At 36.1% G+C, this 25124-nt stretch overlaps 1 protein-coding gene across 1 annotated transcript in view; it reads right to left on the reverse strand.

The window, feature by feature from the left end:
* LOC138089585 (nesprin-1-like) overlaps positions 1-25124 on the reverse strand; it is a 155752-nt gene that overhangs the window by 104652 nt on the left and 25976 nt on the right. Inside the window, exons 3-9 of the mRNA XM_068984968.1 lie at positions 23478-23561; positions 16946-17038; positions 15328-15506; positions 12300-12496; positions 10221-10330; positions 3336-3443; positions 82-219 (exon numbers count right to left, since the gene is read on the reverse strand). Coding sequence (XP_068841069.1) covers positions 82-219; positions 3336-3443; positions 10221-10330; positions 12300-12496; positions 15328-15506; positions 16946-17038; positions 23478-23561 — 909 coding nt within the window. The remainder of the gene's footprint in view (positions 1-81; positions 220-3335; positions 3444-10220; positions 10331-12299; positions 12497-15327; positions 15507-16945; positions 17039-23477; positions 23562-25124) is intronic.

Here is a 25124-nt window from a genome sequence, read left to right on the forward strand (position 1 = left end):
ACATCATTGTGAAGAAAAAGATGACAGAAAATATTCTTGACTAAGTTAAGTCCTAATGAAATGAATTATCAGAGGACTTACCCTGGAGGACACTCTATCCCAGGCCTGTTTTACCAATGCTTGGTCAAGTGACAATTTACCGTCTCTATGTAATGGTTGTAATAAGTGTTCAATCTGTTTCCTCTTCATTTCATATTGAACTCTGAAGTGCTTAAATGACTAAAAGGGGGAAAACAGCAAGAACATGGCAGCCAGTCAAAAAAAGCAAAAGCGAAGGAAACCATGTTTCCTAAATAACAATCCTTTATATTTGGATAACGTTCAATAAATGTTGCTGACAATAATGACAATCGTGATACAGCCAGCATTCATCTAGCCCTGATGACGACCCTGCCCCCTGCTAAGTGCCCTCTGCACTTTATCATCTCTGGCTTCCCATCATGCTACAACGTAGACAAGCCTGTTATTACTACCACAGTAAGCCCAGAGGTGACCTGGCAAACACAAGTAGTAGAGACAGCACTCAAGGCTAGGATTTCTCATTCCTAGGTAAATAATCTACAAGCCAGTCCCTGCTCATGAAGAAATAATAAACAAGAGTATAAATCTATGTTCATAATCAAAATTGTTGTTTTACTTTAAAGTACCAGTTTACAAACAGAAATTGCATACATCAAAAAAATACAGAATTAGTGGTATCCTAATTTATATTTAAGTAAATTTGTATAAAAGGTTTACTTTATGTAATAACCCCTTGCTTTAATTTTATGATATTAAAATACTAAATATTATATCTTTCTTTTGTCACAGTACGGTTAACATAAATTTGTAACATGTAGACTTAACTGTAAGTCTAATATTAATATAACCTAAGAAAGGTTAGTGATTTTAATGAAAGCCCCACATTTTACATTACATTGCTGCTGCTGCGAAGTCGCTTCAGTCGTGCCCGACTCTTCGCGACCCCATGGACAGCAGCCTACCAGGCTCCTCCGTCCATGGGATTTTCCAGGCAAGAGTACTGGAGTGGGGTGCCATCGCTTTCTCCATATATTACATTAACCCACTCTAAAATATGTTTCAAAGTCTACATATGAATTGAAAATGTCACTGAATGTGCATTTAATGCCTTTAATATTAAAAATATTAAGGAACATGAGAATAGCCCCCATAGAATCTAACAGATAGCATATTTGAAAGAACTTCTAAGTCACTAAGTATACAAACATGTAAATTCACATGAAGAACACTTGGGGGAGATGGTGAATAAATATTTTACCACAAATTTTACCTACCATTCACTATAACTTAATGTAATTTTAAAGTACCAAAACATATAATCAGTCTTAAATTTTATTCTACCGAATTCCACATATAGAAAAACTGGAAAATACGCTATTAATTGATAAGTACAAACATTAGATTCTGATTACATAATAAACATACAAATGAAAGAAAACATTCCCTATGTGGTCTAACCCTATTTAAGAGACTGATATGAAAGGAATGCTTCTGTTTTGTACTTTTCTGATACTTAGATTTCCTCTTATAAATTAACTTCTGTACAATGGTAACTTTATAACTTGGAATTTATTTTTTGATAATTTATGCTAAAACTGAAACTCACTAATGGGCTAAATAAGGACATTCATTCTGTTCTTGCATTTATAGCCTCAATTTACTGATTTAATCATTTTAATGTTCCCAGAAAATTATCTTTTAGGGGAAAAAATTATAATTGAGCTTCAGCAAAAAGAACACACATATAAGAATGTATTTATTGCCTTTCCAAGTCCATCAAATATAATACTGATGAAAGCATCCATCTAAATTCAGGCACACTTTATAGATATGATTATATAAAATCACACACTAATTCCAACAGCTAAATCTTTTATCATCTGCCATTTCACATCTCTTACATCATTCACCCTTTTTTTGTAGCAAAAATTGTCAAAATACATTGTAAATTAGAATATACCATAGTTTTGCCACCGAAATGCAATGATAGTTTAAGCAGGAGAAAATGTCAGTGCTACACAGAGTAAGTCACAATTCAATGGAAAAAAAAAAAACTTGTTAAAAGATTTTAGAAGTGGAAGTTGGAAGCTGAAATCTAATTAATGACAGCGTGATGAAACTGGGAGAAAGAGCGACCACAGCAGCGGCAACACCAGACTCCACCCGAATGCACCAGTGTTGAGAGAGGCAGGAAGCAGGGGAAACTGATCTTACTGAGGGACCTACTCCAGCTCTTCACGTTGCAATTTTTATTTAGTTCAGCTTATCCTATAGACATTTTCAATTTGCCACTGAAGTCACATTTTGTTGGAATTTCTTGTAAGGTAACATCTGTAAGGTCATGTGTTATATAAAAGCAATGGCTAGATTTGTGTTTTGGATCGTCTACAAGACTGAGTTCTGGGAAAGTGATGAAGCCTCAGAACTCTATATAACGTGGCACATACAATTTAACACTACCAACTCCAGCTCTGGGTGTATATCCAAAGCAAATGAAAACAAAGTATCAAAGAGATATACATGCACTCTCCTGTTTATTGCAGCATTGTCACCACAGTCAATCGATAGAAACAATCTAATTGCCCATTAACAGAAGACCTGGCAAAGAAGACGTGGTGTATATATACAATGGCATATCGTTTAGCCGTGAGAAAAACGGACAGCCTGCCATAAGTGACAACGTGGGTGAACTTGATTCATGTTGATGTATGGCAAACCAATACAGTATTGTAAAGTAAAATAAAGTAAAAAAAAAAAAAAGATGTTGTACTAAGCAAGATAAGCAGAGAAAAACAAAGATTGTATAATATCATTTATATATGGAATCTAAAAAGTCAAACTCCTAAAAACAGAGAGCAAAATGATGGTTACCAGGGGATGGGGGGTGGAGGGGACAGGATGGATATTTAAGTATACAAACTGGAAAGGTTTAGGGTATATAAGTCCTAGATTCCAAATGCACGGTACAGTGAATATGGGCAATAGTATTGTATTACGATCATCAAAATTGCTAAGAGACTGGAACTTAAACATCTCACCCACTAAAAATAAATGATAATAATGTCACATGATAGAGGTGCTGATTATTGTTACAATGGCAAACATATTACAATATATAAATGCATTAAAATTTAAAAACTACCTATTTACATAGAAATAGGATTAAATTATATGTAAATAAGATAATGTATATTATTTTGAAAAGACATTTCTCATTAATATCACTTAAATATTAAACATAGGTTAAATGACATATGTGGCTCTTACTCATGAAAGGCTTTCAAGAAAAGTGAAATATCTCTTCCATACATTACCTGATATTTATCCTGCAAACTTGAGTCTGTCATCTGTGCCCTTGTCAAATCTCTTTCAAATTGTTCTATCCAAACTTTCATCTCCTTCAAAATGAGCCTGTCTTCTCTCTAGAAACCAGCAGACATCACAATTTTATTAGTAACTGTGCATTTACTTAATTGCTGATTAATGCCTGACTGATCCTAGAATACACTGAATATTTAATAAGCTCCAAATGTCTCTGAAAAACTTTCTCCTTCCCTGCCCTCACCTCTTCCGGAGAATGAGAAGCAAAAATTAATTCTATAAAAAATCTTAATTATCATACTGAATACTGAAATTATCTACCTCCATTGTTCTTCTCAAGAAACATTAATTTAATTCAGAAAATGTGCTCCTGAGGAAATGTGCTAAGCACAAAAATACTCAGAAAAAGTAGTGGCTGGAGTGGGAGTGCAAATAGGCCTGTGGTTGCGTCTTAACCCAAGGCCACTGATAACCTAGAGGACTGATCAAGATAAGATTAATTTTGACTGAATTAAAGGAGCTACAGTCAGAGTAACATTGGATTAGTTGTGTACATTATGTTTAAAAACATTATGTGATAATATAACATAAGCCCCATGAGGCCAGAAAGCACATTTATCTTGCTCAATATGGCATTCCCAAACCCTGGCAACATGAAACCTATAAGATATTTACCAGATCATCTGCTGAATGGATGCATACAAGCTACCACTCACATCTTAAAAATGAAAAAGAACTGGAGAGTTACATACTTGTTTCCACAAATAGTAAGAGCTATTCTAGCACTGATGTAGTGAAAATATCCTAAATTGTCATTAAGACTTCTTATCAGGTAAGAATGCCAGAGTAATCACAGACACATTTCACATGACTTTTTGGCACTTAACTTTTCATTACAACATCTCATCTGATGATCACAGCCCTATGACAGATTGAAATGGCTGTCTGCAGACAGGTGAAATGGCAGAGGAGAAAGAGAGCTGGCTATGGAGGCAGGCGGAACTGGTTTCAAACTCTGGTCCTGACATATATTAGCTCTGTGAATTCAGATACAATGTTTTAAAATCCTCTCTTCTGCTGTACCATCATCTGGGTAGTCATGGCACCCCCTTTACATGGTTTTGAGGAGAATTAGAGATTCTTTGTCAACACATCCATAGCAGAGGTTGCCACAAGCGCTATTGTGATATGTGTCCTCTTTCACTTCCTGGTGTTACAAAGACAACCCTCTTCTGCCTGGAACAATTTCCCCTGGGTGATGACTTCCTCAGAGCTCAGCTCAGGTGCACCCTTCTCTAAGAAGCTTTTTTTCGATCCACAGATCTGAGTTATGAGTTTCTCTTTTGCCAGTGGTGCTCAAACTTTAGTGAACACTAGAATCACCTGGAGAGCTTGTGAAAGAGATGACTGGGCACGCCATCAGGTTTTCTGGCTTAGTGTATCTTGAGAATGTATATTTAGTACAAGTTTCCAGGTCAACCTGATGCTGCTGGCTTAGGGACCACATGTTGAGAACATTTTTCTATGATCTTGCAACAACCTGAGCTCAAATATTCACCCAAAATACATTATATTTCATTGTCTCTCCTCCCTCCTCCATTCAGCATTCCAAACCACATATGGATCTTTTTTTTCTCCAGACTAACATAGCAGTTTGGCACCTGGTGTCACTCAATAGATAATTGTGGAATAAATGATTGGTAACATAGTTAGAGGACAAAATGGAATAGGAAGACTCCAAAGTCTCAGTACTTCCTATGACGGCTCTTCTGAATGAATAAGGGAATGGTATCAAGGCGCATGTTCTGTTATTGGTTGACTTTCATGTCCACAACAGCACTAATGACATATTTTCTGAGCTTAGAGGAGCACAAAGCTCTTGTTCTGCCTTCAAGGAACCTGAGCTCAATATGACCACCAGTGGAGCTCACCAAAGTGAGCGTGGGGCTTTGACTGTCCAAAGACAGGCTCATCATTTCTTCACCAATTGAAGTTATTTCACAAAATCATCTGAGAGAAAAAAAGTACGTTCTTAAAATAACTTTGCTAGAGTATGTTCAACAAATGACTTTTTCTTCTGGTGTGGAAGTGCAAATTGCAATAAGGTTGAAAAGGATGCAGCTCTGTATACACTTAGCATTCTCCTTTTAAAGGAAAATGAAACATTTAGATTTAGATTTCAAAACTCATATAGTTTAATGGTTTTTCTTCAATTGGTAACTTCCACACATATTCAAAGACGTGGAGATCTATTTGCCTGGAGACCATCTAAGCGCCAAATAACCCAACTGTTAGCATTCTCACTGCTTCTTCCTTTCTCTCTCACTCACTCACTCAAATACATGCATTGTATGTTTTGTCGTGTACTTATATATACTTAAAATCATGCTTCATGAAGCATGAAATAAAAATTTTTACTTCTAGTTTTTTTTTCCAGTGTTAGCACAAAGTCTATTGTGTTGATAAATCTTTAACTTCAGGCCTAAGTAGAAAAATGGAAGTAGCTTGGATATGGGAAAGAATTCTTAATCATGAATTCCACAAATATTTTTTGAGCACTTACCATGTTTCATGAATTTTACTAAACCATGTTACTCAATATTGAGCAGAAGAGTTGTGATGAAACTCAGGGTTACAAGCTAATTGAACACTTACCTTGTTCAATTAATTATTTCCTATTAATACTTTAAAATGAAAAAAGTAAAGCTTTAATGTTTATTTTCCATGTCATACATAAATAAATAATAGTTATTTTAATTTTTCCTTTTGTTAGTGCTATTATTATTAAAAAGAAATTGATTAATGCCATCTTATAATTAGAGATTAGTGGGAAAGTCCATGGGAGTAGCTTAGACTGTAACTAATATTTAAGAACACATATGTTATTTTCCTATTAGAAAGGAAAAGAAAATAACAGAATTTAGGTATTAAAATAAATGTACATAAAAACACAAGTACATGCAAAGGGATGGCTAACAAGCTATAGAATGCAGAATGTTTGAAAGAAGTCACTAATTCAAGATGACTTAAATCTTACCTTAAGAATTTGGATAGAATTTGTAAAAGATGGGAAACTTGGAAGTATTTCCTAACAATGTGAAAAGATAACATATAGAAAAATAACATAAATCATGGACAAAAGTCATATAGGAAACACAAAAAATAAAGAGGCATCTGTCTATAAATAAATGGGCAACAATTTGAAGGGTATAGTTATTTTAAGATATTTTCACAACTTTTGAAAGTATCAAACTATTTGAATCAAATAAGGCAATGTAGAATTCTGGCATTTGGTGGTTTTGCTTTAATTTTTAATAGTCATATGTGACTATATATATATTATACATATGTCTTATAATAGTAAATATTTTGAAGGGACAACAATGTAAAGAAAAGGTGTATGGATTCATATTTTTCTCTATATGGTCCTGATATACATCTGTGTATTCTACACAACTAAGACTGAGCTGTGGTTAATTTAAAGTTTGAGAAATAAGAGCGATAAATGAGTGGGTCTATTGCATTTATTAATAATTTAGTACTAATTATCCAAGGAATACTTTTAAGGAATTATCAATTTTACTGACTGAAGTAAGAAAAAAATGGCACTATCTATTTCCAATCAGAAAATCAGACTTAGAATCTATAAAATAACTAATTTAAATAAATTCATAAAGGGGATATAAGAATCAAAAAGAAGGAAAAATGAAAGCCTGACAGATATGTTGACGCCAGTATTTTTTTAAATGAATTTAAAAAACTATTTACTAAAACTTGAGTACAAAAGTAATGAGGACTTCAAGGGGATGACATCAACCCTAATGTGTATAGTCTATAAAATCTTCAAGGTTCATTAGACAGAATGAGAGGGCCACTAAGTTGCATTAAACAAAAATAAATCATACATCATAAAAAATAAAAAGTCATTCTTCTATTTAACATATTCATATTTAGATGTCCATACTCTACATTATCTATCATTTAAAAAAGGGTAACACTTATAACATGCTTTTTCAAAATTATTTTTTGAAACTTTCCTGAAGCATGCTTCTTTTAGGAAAGAGATGGAAGTTTTTAAAAGAAAAATCAGAATTTATCTTCTAGAGAATGAGATTAATTGCTTAACAATAAAGCTCTTTAGTCCAGTATATTAAAAAGTTTAAAACAGGAGTATATTTCAAATCTCTGAGGATTTTTACATTAAATCCTTGCTCATGAGCATGAACATAAGTATCTCCCTTTATTTCTCAGACATTACCAGCCACCATGTTTACTGATCTGGAGAGATGATTAATGTCAGTGAAATTAAAACTGTACAAGCTTAGACATCAGGTCAGAAATAAATCTAACTGGCCAATAGAAGAACTTTAGATATGACAATCAGATGGAAAACTGATTTTCTCTGTGCCCTATGAGGGAGTTCTAATAGACCTCCATACAGTTTCTTATTTACAGAGCACCATCTGTACCCAATCACATTCTCAAAACCCAGCAAACACCAAATGAATACCACGCACATGACTCAGTCCACACTGGAGTTTGCAAGCAGAGTCTTTTGTGTTCAGTGGTGCTTCTTAGGAACATTATTTTGCCTATTGTAGAATAAGTTACTCTGGTGATCAATATTTGTTCCTTCCAAGCTTGGCAAGGAACAAAGAAAACAGTTTCTTGAAACCACAGTTTTTTAAAATAACTAACATAGTTCTATCAAATACCAGATTAACTTCACCCAAGTTACCTAGGAAATGCCAGTTACTGTTGTTACATTTAATTCTTTTACAAAGATTTCTATTACTGCAAAACCTTTTCCTACTTGAAAACATTGGGTTATGTTTCTCTGATCTTTTCCTTCCTTAGATCTGTTTCTAAGAAACACAGTGCATTTTTTCATTTCTTTGTTTTTCTTGTTTATCTTCATTATAATCTTAAACCTCTCTGAAAACCCTAGCTAAGACTTGAATGGTAAATCCTAGTTGAGACCTGAATGGTAAGATAGATTGTTTTTAAAGTGTCTTGAAAATTCATTTATTACTTTCCCTGATGTCATTTAAATAATAAATAATTTTAAATTCAGTAGTGAATCCACCTCTCTCTCTAAAACCAAAAAATCCCCAAAACCTAATAGAGTACTTTTAAAAAATAGGAGAATGTAACATCCACTGTGGTTAAGGACAGAATATAGGCATTCTGGTATGCTGGCTAGAGTATAAAATGAGACATCCTCCTGAGAGGATTTGACAAAACTCTGCATGCTCTTTAGTCTAGGAATTCCTCTTTAAGAAAGAGTTGTAGAACAGTTCTTATTACAAAATTGTTCATGGAAGTATTTTTATAATAGCAAAAAATCAGAAATTTTCAACAATCAATATTGGATAAATTATTGTCCACTTTTATGAAGTTCTAGAGAGAATGGCATGAGAAAGGTTTTGTATCACTGAAAAAATAAAATTATATGTATACTATGATGCTATGTTCTAAAATTGTTTTTATTCACTTATTTTTGACTATACTGGGTCTTGGCTGCTGTATGGGCTTTTCTTTAGTTGTGGAGAGTAGGGACTACTTCTAGTTGCGATGTGTGGGCTTCTCATCGTGGTGACTTCTCTTGCTGCAGAGCACAGGCTCTAGGGAAGCCCGGCTTCAGTAGTTGTGGCATGGGGGCTCAGGAGTTTCGGTTTCCCAGACTCTACAGCACAGACTCGATAGTTGTGGTGCATGGGCTTACCACCATCAGGTAAGCTGCTACTCATTGTAAACATATGGAAGTCACATGTGGGATCTTCTCAGACCAGGGATTGAGCCTGTGTCCCTTGCATTGGCTGGCAGATTCTTTATCACTGAGCTACCAGGAAAGCCCCATGATTCTATTTTTGTTAAAATATATTATATGTCTACATATACAGGGAACTCACACCAAAGTATTGATTTTTTAAAGAACAGATTCTCTACAGAAGGTTGCTGCTGCTGCTGCTAAGTCGCTTCAGTCGTGTCCGACTCTGTGCGATCCCATAGACCGCAGCCCACCAGGCTCCCCCGTCCCTGGGATTCTCCAGGCAAGAACACTAGAGTGGGTTGCCATTTCCTTCTCCAATGCATGAAAGTGAAAAGTGAAAGTGAAGTCGCTCAGTCGTGTCTGACTCTTAGCGACCCCATGGACTCCAGCCCACCAGGCTCCTCCGCCCATGGGATGTTCCAGGCAAGAGTACTAGAGTGGGGTGCCATTAAGTACAAATAATTTTCTTTTCCTTTTCCCCTCAATTTTTGTTTTTCTTTATTCATGACAACAAACATGTCATTTGAGTAGTATGAAAAATATGTTATTTAAACTACTGAGTGGCTGAAAACTCTAAGCACAGGGAATAATTAGAACTTTCATAAGTCTGCTTGACTTCTATATGTTTACAATGAGTAGCAACTTACATGGTGGTGGTGGTTTAGTCACTAAGTCATGCCCGACTCTTTGCGATCCCATGGACTGTAGCCCATCAGGCTCCTCTGCCCATGGAACTCTCCAGGCAAGAACACTGGAGTGGGTTGCCATTCCCTTCTCCAAGCAATTTACATAATAAATCTAAAAGTCAAAATTGGGTTTTATCAGATTGAACAGAAGAAGGAAACTCAGGATGTAAATGCATAAATAATATGATGATACAAAAATAATTCAGTGGTCAAATTGCTAAAATAAAGTTTCTCAACACTCTTCTCTTTCCTAGATTTCAATTCATATTATACATATTATACATCCAGCAGTTACTATTAACAATGCTTTCTCTGATTCAGCCAACACATCAGAGAAATTTTTCCCTCTGATTTCCTCCCAAGTGTGGGTGATATCGATCTAGTGTGTTATCAATGCTCAAAGAAAAACAAATACTTACATCAATCTCTTGCCCATCAGAGCCTGTACTGTGGACATCAGGATACTGCTTCAGAAACTGGGCTACATAGGTCATAATAGACTTCTCATCTGGTTTATCCACATCAACATCTGAAAAAATCAAACCCAAATATGAGAAATTAATAAGCATTTTAAAAGATTTTAATAATATAAACTTTGAAATCTAGCTAATATACCAAAAGACAGTGTCCTAAATGCAGAAGAAAAACAGAATACTATTTAGAGATGGAGAGAAGGAAAACCAGTTTAGTCTGGATAATATACAGCGGAAATTTTATGACTTAGAAAGCTGACACATTTTAGCCAAGAGCTGTTAGAAAAGTAGTATGTGTTTCATTTAAATAATATCAACACTCATCAGAAATATGAGATAGATATATATAATTATTCATACATTTTGTCTAGTTACTAAAATACCTATAATATGTACATTACCGAATCAGACTAAATGGGTAGTAAAACAATTTACAGGCACCACACTGAATGATAAATGACTATATAGTTTGTATACTATATATGGTCACGTATTAATTTATTTCAGAAAAGAGGGAGAAGCCTTATGCCCAAGTCCTTACACAGCTTCTCCATTGTGAAGCCTTCTGTCTAAGCTACTGTAAGCTGAACAGTTAAGTACTCTTTAAGTACTTAATTTGGGAGCTGAAAAGATCTCAGTCACTGTCATTTTTAAGTACATAGATGTTTATCTAAAAAATCAGTAAAAATCAAACAAGGATATTTATACAAATTTAATAATTATAAAATCAGGGTAAGACTGGATACATTTGGAGATTACAAATACGATATATACACTTATAGACCAGCAACAACAAAAGAAACTGAACAAACAGAAACCATGAAAATCAAAATATAAAACGTCCCTAATATTTTGTATTGTTTCTTGTGATTTGAAATATAATTTATAGGGATTATCAGTGTAGCATTTAAGAAGTGGTACAACTCAAGAGACTTAAAAATAAACAAAGATAATGTGTTCTGGAATTCATGAGATGACTCAAAGGGGATTTTAGAAATAATAAGATCACTGATGTGGAGAATGCATGTGAAGAGTAAAACTTTCATAAATTGTAAAAGTGGAAAGAAAACAACATTTAATACATGATTTACTACAGTACCTGCTTTTAGTATACACAGGACTAAATCATAAAACAATTGTTGTTGATTGATATTGATATTTGGTCTATTTAATCTATATTCCTACAAGTTTATACATTCAAATTGGCTAAAAATTTGGGAGGGGGGAGTTTTCATTAGGAAAATAATTGCTTTATATCTGAGTTAGGCTTGCATTTGGGAAAACTCAATTTCTGATCATCAAAGAAAATATTAAGATCCTCTGGTCTAGTGAATCTGAAAGAACCATTTATATCTTTCTCCTATTCTACTACAGGAAAAAGTTCAGCTCTGATGTATTCTCTGAAGCTGAGGAACAGGATATTTGTGGTCCTTCCCCTTGAACTGAGGTGTGTCCTGGATACTAGTGGCTTGTGCACGTGTGTGTGTGTACAGAAACAAGGTGGAAAACCCGTGGCTACCCTAATGAAATTGGGTAGGGGTGCAGGCAAGGAGGGGAAACAGGGTCACTAAAATGGCAAGGGATCTCCATGCTGGCCATCATCACATGGAAGCCAAGCAGGCAGACAGTGTTTTGAGAGCTAGAAATATTCATTCTGAAATCTCATCAAACAGCCACTCTGGTGGCTCAGTGGTAAAGAATCCGCCTGCCAATGCAGGAGGCCTCAGTTCGATCCCTGGGTCAGGAAGATCCCCTGGAGAAGGGAATGGCAACCCACTCCAGTATGAATGCCCGGGAAATCCCAAGGACAGAGGAGCCTGGTGGGCTATAAGTCCATGGGGTTGTAAAGAGTTGGACACAACAACATAGCAGCACATATTTCTCCAAAAGAAAATTTGTGCAGAAAGATACTGTTCCTTCTCACTTTCAAAGTTTTCTGAGCTCTCAGACATGTCTGTAATTTCTGGGTTTAGGATGTAGCCCGCCTGAGTTGAGGGACACAAGAGACAGAATCACTCTACGTGCCTTCAGGGTCCAGGAGCCGTGGGATCCCCAGTTCCGTTTCAGCAATGGTGAAAGCCTCCTCCAGGTTTTCTCGGTTAGGCCTTCCTTTCACCTTCTCCAAGTCCACTAGTTCCGGCCGAATAGCGTGGATGACAGAATGAAAGGCCACTCCACTTCTCCAACTCCGGCCGAAGTCTTTTACTTCTATTCCACTCTGCCTTTAAAAAAAAATGATAATGTCACTTTCTAAACAGGTAATGCACACTTCCTCAAAGACTCAATCCAACCTCCTCCACAATGGGTAATGTACCGTCAGCTATAGCAGTTAACTGGTCTTCAGGAAAAATATGCAAAACAAAATTTTTAGCGGGAAATTCTGGTTCCATATTTAAGAGTTTTCTGATTTCTGATACAGCTCTATATCAGTTAACTGGTTTTGAGAGAAAATAATAAAAATTTTTAGCAGGTAACAAGATGTGTGTGTGTGTGTTCAGTCGCTAAAGGGTCCAACTCTTTGTAACCCCAGGGACTGCCGCACCGGAAACAAGTTAAGAAGTAGAAATTCTGGTTCCATACTTAAAGAGTTTTCTGGATTAGAGCTTTCAGGCATTTGAAAGCCTCAATGTAAAGGACATTTTTCAACTGAGAAAAATACCTAACAAAGTAAAAAAAGAAACATTTTAAAAACACCTCAATTGATAATAATTCACCTGTGTATTTTTTTAAGAAGCCTCTATCACATTTCTAATGACAATGACAAGCAGCCTGTTTTTATATGCACAGATCATATCAGACAAATATAATGTGGCTGAACCACATTGAATGTGGTAGAATGAACAAAATGCAGAGGGATGTGGTCGTCTCTCTAAATTAGTCACGAAAAAGCCTATACTCCACACAAGTACCAGCAAGATTAATTTACTCTACCAATCAAACTGTTTGATCAAATTGTGTTTTAAATTCTTCTTTTTAGAATTGCCGTGAGGGCAAAGCACTAGTGACTAATCTTTGCTCTTTCATAGTGGGTTTAATTCAAAGTAAGAAGAGATTCAAGTTGGTGATAATATTTTGTTGTTGAAAACAGAAGCGAGGCAAGCTCACAGTGAATAATTTTTTTTCTACATGTAACTTATTAACTATAAAGACAGTTTCAAAAGTGTTGCAAATATATCTTTGAACACATTTTTTGATTAAGTCTAGAGCCTTTAAAGGTGATCAGTGAATTAGGTAGCATTCAATAGATAAATACCCTGGTAATTTCTTTTTAGAAAATTAGCCTCATTACAGTTGTTTCTAAATAAAGCAGAAATAATACCACTCAATTCTTGTTATTTACTATATTCTCAAAATTTACTGTATTCTCAAAATTTCCACAAACTATAAAATACCATATATTTTACACTGATTAATATAAAAAGTTGGTAAATGCCCTTACATTTTTTTCTCTGCAAACTTTAAAGTTCACTTAAAATCTTGTTTTACCAGCACACACTCAGCTTGCATAATTAAATGCCATGCGAATCAACAGACAACAGACTATCATACTGACATTACTGCAAAGTTTTATCATGACAGCATCGTGATAGATGTCACAGCATATATGTGATCAACATCCTCTCCTACCCAGCACGTTTCTTCTCCCTGCTCCATTAGGCTCAAGATAGATCAGTGATGCCCACTGTGGATGGAATGTAAAGAGCGTGCCAGGAATGTAGGAAGGGCTTTCCATTTCATCCCTACTAGAGTCCCAAGAGCCACAAAAGCTTTGCTTTCAGAAATATTTTTGATTGCAACTTGAATCATCAAAATATACCCCCAATTAGAAAACAACCAACACACTTGAAAAGTTAAACAAAACTATATAAATTAGCTAACACTAATTATATCTTCTCTATGTTTATTTTTTTCACTCCTTATTTTTGCTCTTCAAACGCTTTAAAAATAGAACTCCCTATGTTTAGTGCCTCAGTGTTTCATAATGATAAGTACTTGTTTACAACTATTTTCCAGAAGTAGAACATTAAATTCAGATTAGATTTAGGCATGCAAAGCAAAATAGAAAGTGAGTCAACTTTACATTTCATTAGGAAATTTACAAAAACACAACTTCTACGTGAATAGATCTTATTACTGACCACATCTGACTGCAAAATGTTGGTAGGATCAATTGAAAACTCTACTGAAACTGCTATGAGAAGGTACTTTGTGAGAGTAGGAATTTTATATCCAGTATTAATGCATATGGCCTTCCTGGTAGCTCAGTGGAAAAGAATCTTCCTGCAATGCAGAAGATGCAGGTTTGATCTCTGGAGAAGGAAATAGCTACTCATGCCAGTATTCTTGACTGTGAAATCCCATGGACAGAGGAGGCTGGCAGGCTACAGTCTATGGGGTCACCAAAGAGTTGGACACAACTTAGTGACTAAACAATAACAACATTATCACATATATGCACACACATGTAAATTTATTATGCTCTGAGGCAAACAAAACTAGAAGCAAATTCCCAGTCCATAAGCTGGAGTTGACAAAATAATCTACATTCCAGACAAAAGATGAGATCAAAGGAAACACTGAAAAATAAAATTGCTGGCAAGTTTCAGGACATAGAAACAAATTATAATTATTTCAGAATGTGGACCTTAGTTCATAATATTACTGAATAGCACATAGTAGTCTCATGAAGAGATAATCACGTTTAAACCTCTAATTTATTTGTGGAAACATTATTTAATAGCAGCAGAAAATCCAAAGAATGACCTAAATAGAATTAGTCCTCATGCTAATCAGAGTGTAGGGATTAAGCAACTTAATCGGGTCCCATCACTTAAGTGAAGAAGGAATTAGCTTTATTAGAGCATTTTTCTAGAGTATCAGGGGTGCTTTCTATCCACATTTTAACTCAAGACAAGAGTGAAAGGAGACCTGAAGCAAACCCAGTCATTCATATGTCTCCACAAATTTTGCAACCACTGCAATGAGCACTCAGTCATAAACTAACTTCAATTTTTCAAGGGTTTCTTTAAACAAACTCCTGCTGGGAACTTACTTGGTGACTGTGTACTGGACCCACTTCAGTAGCGCCTTCTTAGCGTTTCCTTGGATCTTGGTGGCCACCTTCCGTTTGCTCGGGGGGCTGGCGGTCTCAGAGCTGACCATGCTGTCCACAGAGGATGTGCTGCTGGACAGAGCCTGCAGCTGGGGCAGGTTGCTGGTCAGCTCCTCGATCTGCATGTGCAAGTCAGCAAAAACATCAGCATTATCCCGGTTCTCGCATCAGATGTTTTACTTTAACAGCTTGATTGATCTTAACATCCTTAACACCCCCTGACCACGTAGACTCTTAAAGGACACAATTGATGTCTTACTCTTCTGTCCACTTCCTGCTGCTGCTGCTAAGTTGCTTCAGTCGTGTCTGACTCTGTGCGACCCCATAGACGGTAGTTCACCAGGCTCCCCAGCCCCTGGGATTCTCCAGGCAAGAACACTGGAGTGGGTTGCCATTTTCTTCTCCAATGCATGAAAGTGAAAAGTGAAAGTGAAGTCGCTCAGTCGTGTCCAACTCTTAGCGACCCCATGGTCTGCAGCCTACCAGGCTCCATCCATGGGATTTTCCAGGCAAGAGTACTGGAGTGGGGTGCCATTGCCTTCTCCGTGCGCACTTCCTACCACATCTAAAATGGGACCTTGGACCCAGTAATGAACACTTGTCAAATACATGCATGAATGAATAAAAACAAAACCTAATGGTTTTCCAAACTCATAGAATGGACACATCAAGAGTGAACACTGTTGTTTTAGATTGACGTATATGCAATGTTAAGTGCAAAATAGCTAGCTAGCGGGAAGCTGCTGTGTAGTGCAGGGAGCTCAGTTCCGTGTTCTGTGATGACCTGAATGGGTGGGATATGGGACTGAGAGGAAAGCCCAACAGGGAGGGGACATATGTATACATATGGCTGGTTGGCTTAATTGTGCCACAAAACTAACACAGCATTGTAAAGCAACTATACTCCAAGTTTTTTAAAAAAGAATGAACCCTCATGTAAACTATGAACCTTGAAATGATAGTGATGTGTCCACAGAGGTTCATTAATTGTACCCAAAGTATTATACCACTCTGAAGAGGGGTGCTTGTTAAGGGGGAGGCTATCTATGCATGTTATGGGTGCAGGAGGTATAAGGGAAATCTCTGTCCTCTTTGCTCAATTTTTCTGTGAACCTAAAACTACTCTAAAAAATAAAGTATTTTTCTTTTAAAACTAACCTATTGACTAAAAGAATTATCCTGGATAGATTAACAAGTTAATTTCTTCCTTCAATATTTAAAAGGAGTATAGAACCTCTTCTTTCCAGAGGACAAAGTAAAATTTCCTGAAGTCTTTCTACACCAATATTTCATCTCCATCATGTCCTGACCACTTTTCAGGTTGGGTATCTAGGCCAGAGTTCTTTGGGGACTTCCATATATAACACTTTAACAGAGGATAAAGGACCTTTTCCTGCTCACACACAGAAAATAATATACATGTGAAGGTCACATTTCTGCTAACTTGAGGATTAACCACAGAAGTATGGAAAATGAGGGTATCTTCATTATGGAAATGTCCACCACTATCTCCATCCATGACCTTCTATCAACTGAAAAGGAAGCTGAAGTGCAGTACCTGGAAATACAGGATAATGGTCCACATCAATCCGAGAACAATGGAGGGTCGACCATCAGCTATATCAGTGGAGTTAATGTTGACTAATTTAATCTGTTCAAAAAGAAAAACTGTACTAGTAATGTACTAGAAGATTACAGACCATTTCATTATGCAACAAGGAGCACTTTATTAGACATCAATCATATCTGGTCATGCCTGTGCAGTGGTACACAAGAGTAAGTAAGGTGAGCCATAAAAACCAAACAAGCACATGGTTTCAGTGGAAATTCCAGGGGCATTCATTAGGTGCATACAATCAACACAACTACAGAAAGAATTCCAAAAACTAGTTTGAATTTGAAAAAAAAATATGACATCATGCAAGGAATTACTAACAAAATACCAGACAGGAAACAAAAAGGGTTATTCTTTACATTCAGAGGTTGACTGGAACGTAAAAAAACTGTGAGGGGTATTTTAAGAAGATACACTTACTTTGAAGTTTGTTACCAAATAGCATGAAACTTATGTTCTCTTTTACCTATAAAAGTCAGGAGTTAAAAATTCTAAAATTTGTACTAACCGGTGATCCTCTGTACATGGACTGACATGAAAAACAAAGGAAGAAGATGATACATATACATAAATAGTCTTTCAAAATCCACGTTGTTTGTTCAAAGTGGGTAAAAAATGTAGGTGGTGAAGGTAGAGCATAATTTGCAGAATACATTTTAAAGACAAAGGAAAGCCAAGAAAGAGTAAAGCAGAAAGTGATCGTGGGGCTCAGTTCCCTACTTTGGGGCACTGACAACCGAAAAGCACTTAGGATTAATCTGCCTACAGCTGTCCTCACTTATTCACTTTAACGGCTTCCCAACTGTTGAGAAATGTGACTTCCTAAGTTTCAGGAAAATGGACTCGTATTGTAGGCCCAGCTTAGTCAGTCTACAGAATAGAACTGACAACTGCTCCTCATCCTCTTCACAACCAATGAACAAATTAGAAAAAAATAAAGTACTCCTTAGATTCCAGTTCAATAAGGATTTAATAAGATGTGCTATTAAAGATGAAATTCAGAAGTTTGTAAATGGTTTACCTTTTTAAATTATCAGAAGGAAAAATATCCCACAAATACTTTACTCTTGACTGATAAAAGTTATTAGTTATTAGTTATTAGGTATAAGAAGAGTAAGGTAAAGGCTAGCACAAAAGTCACTGTAAATAATTTGAGACATACCCATGGGATTTTGCTTTACTAGTGAAGTTCATTCATCAAGTTCAGAAAGAAAACAAAAAAAAGGAGAATTCCCATAGATTACAAGCTTAGGTGTTTATTTCTTTAAAACCTAGCACATAAGATATGTAATACTTTTTATCATATTAATAATAATAAAAAATTAAATTATAAATAGTATTTATTTATTTAATCTTTTATGGCAGAACCTATTGCAATCTCATATTCATTTTAATTGCTCTGTTTTATACCCTCTCCAGAATTTTCTCCACATCCATTTTAGTATCTGCAGGCCACAAATTTATAATATATGCTAATAACCACAAGATTAATGCATTTAACAGAATACAATTTTTTTCTCTTTCCTTACATATCATTTTTTTAAATGCAATTGAATATATGTTATATTTCCTACCTCAACCCAGTTCCAATTATACTATGAAGTTTACATATTCAGCTTACTATAGAATCTAAAGATCTTTTGCTCAACTTGTGAAGAAAAAATGTTTTTCAAAATTATTTTTTCTCTTAAAAACTGCTCCATAATGGGTTTGAGGAACACAGGTTTTATGTTTGTTTTATCTCTTCTACCTTGAAAAATCCTATGAAATATACAATAAACTTAATAATCTAAGATTGTAAGACAGGCAACAGAGAGACATCCAAAGAGACTAAAGAATTTCAGAGACCAGAAAGGACCCCTCAGTGGAGAAAAACTCATGGAAAGTAGTGATGAATCTATTCATCAGTCATACAAGTCTTATTAAATACTAACATATCCCTTTTATGTAAACTAGTGGAAAATAAACAGAAAACAGGGTTTTCTTCAGTAAAACTTGAAGAGTGTTATTCTGTAAATCAAGCTAGAACCCAAGTACTAAACAAATCTATCATGTAAGGAAAAAATCTAGATGGGGAACAAAGCAAATATAAACATTAAAGAAAAATTCTTGAAAATATGTTTGAGACATAAGTTCTTAAATTATAAAGAACAAAAATAAACAGTGAGAGGGAGGGAACCAAAGAGTTTTCAAAAATTCCTTCTATCCCATAGTCAATTATTTTGTGAGCCAATGGGGTAAATAAATGCAAGAAAAAGAAGCCTGAACCATGCATTTCAGGTAGAGTTTTAAAAATTAAAACAGGTTTTGAGATTTGTGGAGACAAAAAATACTTGGGTTTTTTGTCCTAAGACTCAAATGTATTACTTTTTGCCCTTAACAAATATAATATTCAAAATCTGAATTCTCTACTTTCTAAAATTTACTTAGGTTTGTTCTGTGAAAATGGAGATGGTACAAAGAAGTTTTCTGTGAAAATAAGACTTTTTGGTTTTCTCTATAAATGCTGCTTTTCATAGCGAAAGTGAAAGTCGCTGAGTCATGTTGGACTCTGCAACAGTCCATGGAATTCTCCAGGCCAGAATATTGGAGTGGGTAGCCTTTCCTTTTTCCAGGGGATCTTCCCAACCCAGGGATCGAACCCAGGTCTCCCGCATTGTAGGCAGATTCTTTAACCTGCTGAGCCACAAGGGAAGCCCAAGAATACTGGAGTGGGTAGCCTATCCCTTCTCCAATGGATCTTCCCTGACCCAGGAATCGAACCAGGGTCTACCGCATTTTTCTCCAAGCCATTAATTAGTAAAAAGAATTTTGTTCCACTTTCTAGTCAATGAATATACATCAGAACAAGAAGATCGGACATGTTCGCCCTGTCAATGAATACAAACCAGAACAAAGAAGGACACTATTGTTATATCAGTAAAATAGAAGTCAGAATGATTTGGAAAACTCTAACTACCCAACCCACTCCAGTACTCTTGCCTGGAAAATCCCATGGAGGGAGGAGCCTGGTAGGCTACAGTCCATGGGGTCGCAAAGAGTCGGACACGACTGAGCGACTTCACTTTCACTTTCAACTATTCTGTTAAATAAGGCTTTGTTCAGCTTTCCATGAAAAACTCGTTGAGCAAGAGAAGGAAGAGAAACACTCCATTAGGATGATGTTAGAGTGACCCGGAAACAATGTCCAGTCTTCTACAAGAAACTAAGATTGTTTTTTTACACATCGCAGTGCCTAGACTCTCTGTTTGGCGTGAAGTTAGCACACCTGACTGAGCCTTATCCTGACTCACTGCACTATCAACTCATCAAAATGTAAATTATTTAAGAGCCAGAATATATTTTATTTAATTTTTTAATTTTTCCAGAGTTCCTATTTTACAAAAAGTATTCAGATAGGCACTTGTGGAGTAAATGAATTAATTTAGTGCATAGAGATAGAGAAGTAAATAATTGAATTATTTTTTTTTCCAGAAGTATCTGGATATCATTCATAAAGCTGATTTTGGTACTGCCAAACACAGACTTTTCTTGAATTTTCACAAGTTAGAAAAGGCTAAATCTAAAAGGACTAGTGCAGCCCTTTTGGAGAGAAATATGTCAACACCTAACAAAACAAAATATACACTTATGTTTTGATCCAGCAATCATACTTCTAAAAATTTACCCAGAAGATGCACTTCCAATAATATGAAAGTACTTATGCACACTTATTAACAGCATCATTGATTCTGTTTGAAAAATGCTAGAAACAAGCTAAATGCTCATTCATAAAAGAATGGTTGAATGAACTCTGCCATATCCACACAATGGAATAGTATGTAGCTGTGAAAATGAATGAAGAAGATCTCTATGAATTGATTTGAGTGATTTCCAGAGCATAATAGAAAATGAAAATGGTAAAGTACAATTGGTTTATCTCTAGAATGCTACCCTCATGTAAAGAAGAAGGTGGTATATGAAAATATACCTGCTCATTCTTGCAAAAGAAATATAGAAAAGATAAATCAGTAGAGAGACTGGTGAACAAGAGATGAGAAAAGAAGTGAAAGGAAGGGGAGTGGGTATGGAGAAGTAGGGATGGGGAGGAAATGCCACTTCTCTAAGTATAACTTCTACCTTGAATCATAGTAATGTCTCATTCTCTAAAATAAAAAAGTCAACTATGGCGTGTGTGTGGTGGTTACCCAAAGTGGAATACAGCTCTATTAGTGAAGTGAAAGTTGCTCAGTCATGTCCGACTCTTTGTGTCCCTGTGGACTATATAGTCCATGGAATTCTCCAGGCCAGAATACTGGAGTGGATTGCTGTTCCCTTCTCCAGGGGATCTTCCCAATCCAGGAACTGAACCCAGGTCTCCCACATTGCAGGCGGATTCTTTACCAGCCGAGCCACCAGGGAAGTATAACTCTATTACATAATTCTATTACCAATTAATAACATAATTACACTGAAAGGGATGTGGAGAACAGACGTAATCTAAGGAAATTTGGACAACAGTCTTTTGACTGGATATTGTAACGCCGAAGACAGAAAGAACTGTACATAAATACTGTTCTCCAGTTAGTAGATTTATTATTCATACAATTTGGGTTAACAAAAGTAGTTCTGAAACTACTTTGTGTATATATATTGGGGATGAAAAAGAAAAGAATATATTGTAGATGAGAGCCCAGTTTCTTGTTGTCAGAGAAAACAGAAAAGAATCTGCATGAAAAGGATCTTGAGGTGTTGGACTGAAATCAGAAGTGTCAGTTTGAAGTAATGGTTTACACACATCTATAACAGGACAAACTAAACACAGAGAGAGAGAGAGAGAGAGAAAGAGAAAGAGACATAGATAACTGTGTATACCCAGATCAGTAAACATACACTTTTCTAGATCTGTGTGTGGGCCTGGGGCAATGAAACCTCAGTAGCAATGAGCACACACAGCACCTAAATCTTGATTTCTAAATGCTATTCACTAATGAAAGGAACAAAGCCCCATTAGAGAAGTGGTTGATTCCAGGACTGGGGTAGGGGAAATATAAGATAAACCTTGAAAAGCTTTCGTTCTAGAAAATAAGGAAATGCTTATAAAAGAATGGGTCCATGTCAAAAGAGTACAGGAGTCAGCACGAAGGAAATCTTAACGGCCAAAGGCAGAAAAATTTGAGCAGCAAAATAATAACTACAACAATAATAGTACTCATATTGGATTAAAACTATTGAATAAAATAAATATACATGAGTCCACAATGAAGCAAATAAGCAATTGAATAAATAAATGGGGAAGAAGAAAGATTGTCTTTTTCTTACCTAACAATTCCAATTAATAAGTATAAAAGAAATGAGGGAAAAACAAAACCATCATCAGGTGAACAGCACAGAAGTATTACTGAAGGCAGCTGATACTAAAATCAGTGAGCAAAAGTTTGAGGAGAAGCAGAATATTAGCATAATCTCAATTCTCTTCCCTAAGTTATTTCTCAATTATGAAGGGAAAAGTAGTGCTTTTACCATTAAAAAAACTCAGTCGGTGACTTTATCAAGTATTTGAGGGTAGCATCACCAGCAATAAGCCATGATAGAATCCTGTCCCTTCTAATATGATATATTGAGAAGAATATATCATTTCCTTGGAATTCTTGTCAAAAGTGAATAACCTCAATCTAATCATGAGAAAATATCATATAAACCAAACTGAGAGACATTCTGAAAAACAACTGCCAGCAGTTACCATCAAGATCAGGAGAGACACAGAAAGACAAGGTGGTATAATGGAAAAGACAAAGCAGCAACTGAACACAAGGTGTGTTCCTAGACTGTGCCCTGGAATAGAAATAAGACACTGGAGGAAGAAATGACGACGTGAGATTAGTTTCTATGCTTTACTCGACAGAAGCATATCAATTTTAATTTTCTTATTCGATAGCTCTCCTGTTACGTATATGCCACACGTGCTATATACTTCTTATACATATTATATACATGCATAAGGGACCAATATACTAGTGTTTCCTATGTACTGCGTGTGTGTGTGTGTGTGTGCTCAGTCATGTCTGACTCTTTGAGACCCCATGGACTCTTCCAGTCCCTGCTAGGCTGTTCTTGTCCATGGAACTTTTCCAGGCAAGAATACTGGAGTGGGTTGCCATTTCCTCCTCCAGGGGATCTTCCTGACCCAGGGATTGAACCCGAGTCTCCTGATTCTCTTGCATTGGCAGGCCAATTCTTTACCCATGCGCCACCTGGGGAGCCCTACATATATGTGCCATGTATATAAATAAGTGTTTCACATTAGAGAAAGCTGACCAAAGCACAGACATGACATCTCTGTGCCGTTTTTGCCACTTCTGCAAGTCTAAAATGACTTTACAATAATACTGCACTTTTATGTCGTATCGATTGCAAGCAGTATTTCTAGCCCGAAAACCAACGTTGAAAATATTAGTATGGCCACGCCTTCTTCTTTTGTCTCCGTTTCTCTTACCTTCCTTCCTTCAAGGAACTTCAGTGCTGTGCCAATGTTTGCCACGGCATGAATTCTCTTCATCCGGCGTCCTTGTTCACATGGCTATGAAAGGGAGAAAGACAATAATAAATAAAAAGGCACACATTAAAATGATAGTTATAAAGAGCTATTTAAATGGATTCAAAATATACTTGAAGAATGTTTGAGAACAGCCAACATTACTCAATTTCTATAAAGGTTAGCCAATACCTACAGAAGCATTATCCCCACAGCACTTGGAAGGTGTGTAATTGACTCAATAAATAAACATTCATTCTCAGCTTATGAATGCACTTACCCGTAGGGTTTCTGTATGCCTAAGGTTAGAAATTCACAAAATTCCTATGCTGTCTATTGAGACTGTTCCCCCTGTAAGTTAGGAAGTATTTTTATGAAAAGTCCTCTTGGTGCATGTAAGGAGGCAGGAGAAACATGGGAAATCTCTCTCCTTTCCTCTCAATTTTGTCATAAACCTAAAACTTCTCTGAAAAATAAAGTCTTGAGAAAAGTACTGTTGGTCACTCACATTTTTTTCAGTCATATCAACAGGAAAGTCACTGACAGTGTCAGTGATACTTCGGTTTGAACAACCAAATGCCTGGTGCATGGGCATGCATGCCGAGTCACCTCAGTCAGGCCTGAATCTTTGCAACCCTATGGACTGTAGCTCACCAGGCTCCTCTGTCCATGGGATTCTGCACGAAAGAATACTGGACTGGGTTGCCATTTCCTACTCTAGGGGATCTTCCCAACCCAGGAATCGAACCCACGTCTCTTATGTCTCCTGCATTGGCAGGTGGGTTCTTTACCACTAGCGCCACCTGGGAAGCCCACATGGTTTATATGAGCCAAGGTTAAAAAGAAGGAAGCGAGAAAGAAAATGTTCTGCACAAAACAGAATGATCTGGTACAAGGATACTAAGTTACTTGCATTTAACTTAGCAAAATGTAATAAATTAATACATATTTTAATAAATATAATAAAATAATAAGTGACTTCTATGTGCCACACTATTCATTTTAAAATTCAAAATAATTTCAGTGAAGTCAGTAGCATTACATTTACAGGGCCCAAGAGGATAACAAGTCCATGACTGCAGAGCTGATAGACTGGTCTCTTCTCCGTGACACCAAAACGCTATAAACAATTTCCTGTTAGAGCTCATTTCCAACTAGTAACGTAACAGGTGATTTCTATGATATGATTTTAAACAAATATTTAAATAGAAAATATACTTAACTTTTAAAAAAATTTAGTCTTTTCTTGCATGGCTCACTTAGTCATTTAATTAATTATCTTTTAAAACATACAAAGCGTCTAGGAACCTGCAACTAAAGCCAAGTCAGGAGCCAGAAATTAAGAACAAATGCCAGATCCCTCAATATAACCCTTCATCTCATCCTCCTGCCTTCCTACACCATGGCAACTATCTCATATTTGCATCAATTTTAACACAATTGACCTGCCATTAACTAACACAATGATCCTCCCTACCAGGCTACAAGCTCTTTGAGGGCACCAACCATACCTCATTTATCTTTGTTCTCCTTCGAGGGCAAAAGGCAGTGCCTTATCCATAATAGCGACTCCAGATATGTTAGCTGAACAGTCCATAGATAATGCTA

The sequence above is a fragment of the Capricornis sumatraensis genome, chromosome 13 (genome assembly GCF_032405125.1).
Source record: "Capricornis sumatraensis isolate serow.1 chromosome 13, serow.2, whole genome shotgun sequence".
Classification (NCBI taxonomy): domain Eukaryota; kingdom Metazoa; phylum Chordata; class Mammalia; order Artiodactyla; family Bovidae; genus Capricornis; species Capricornis sumatraensis.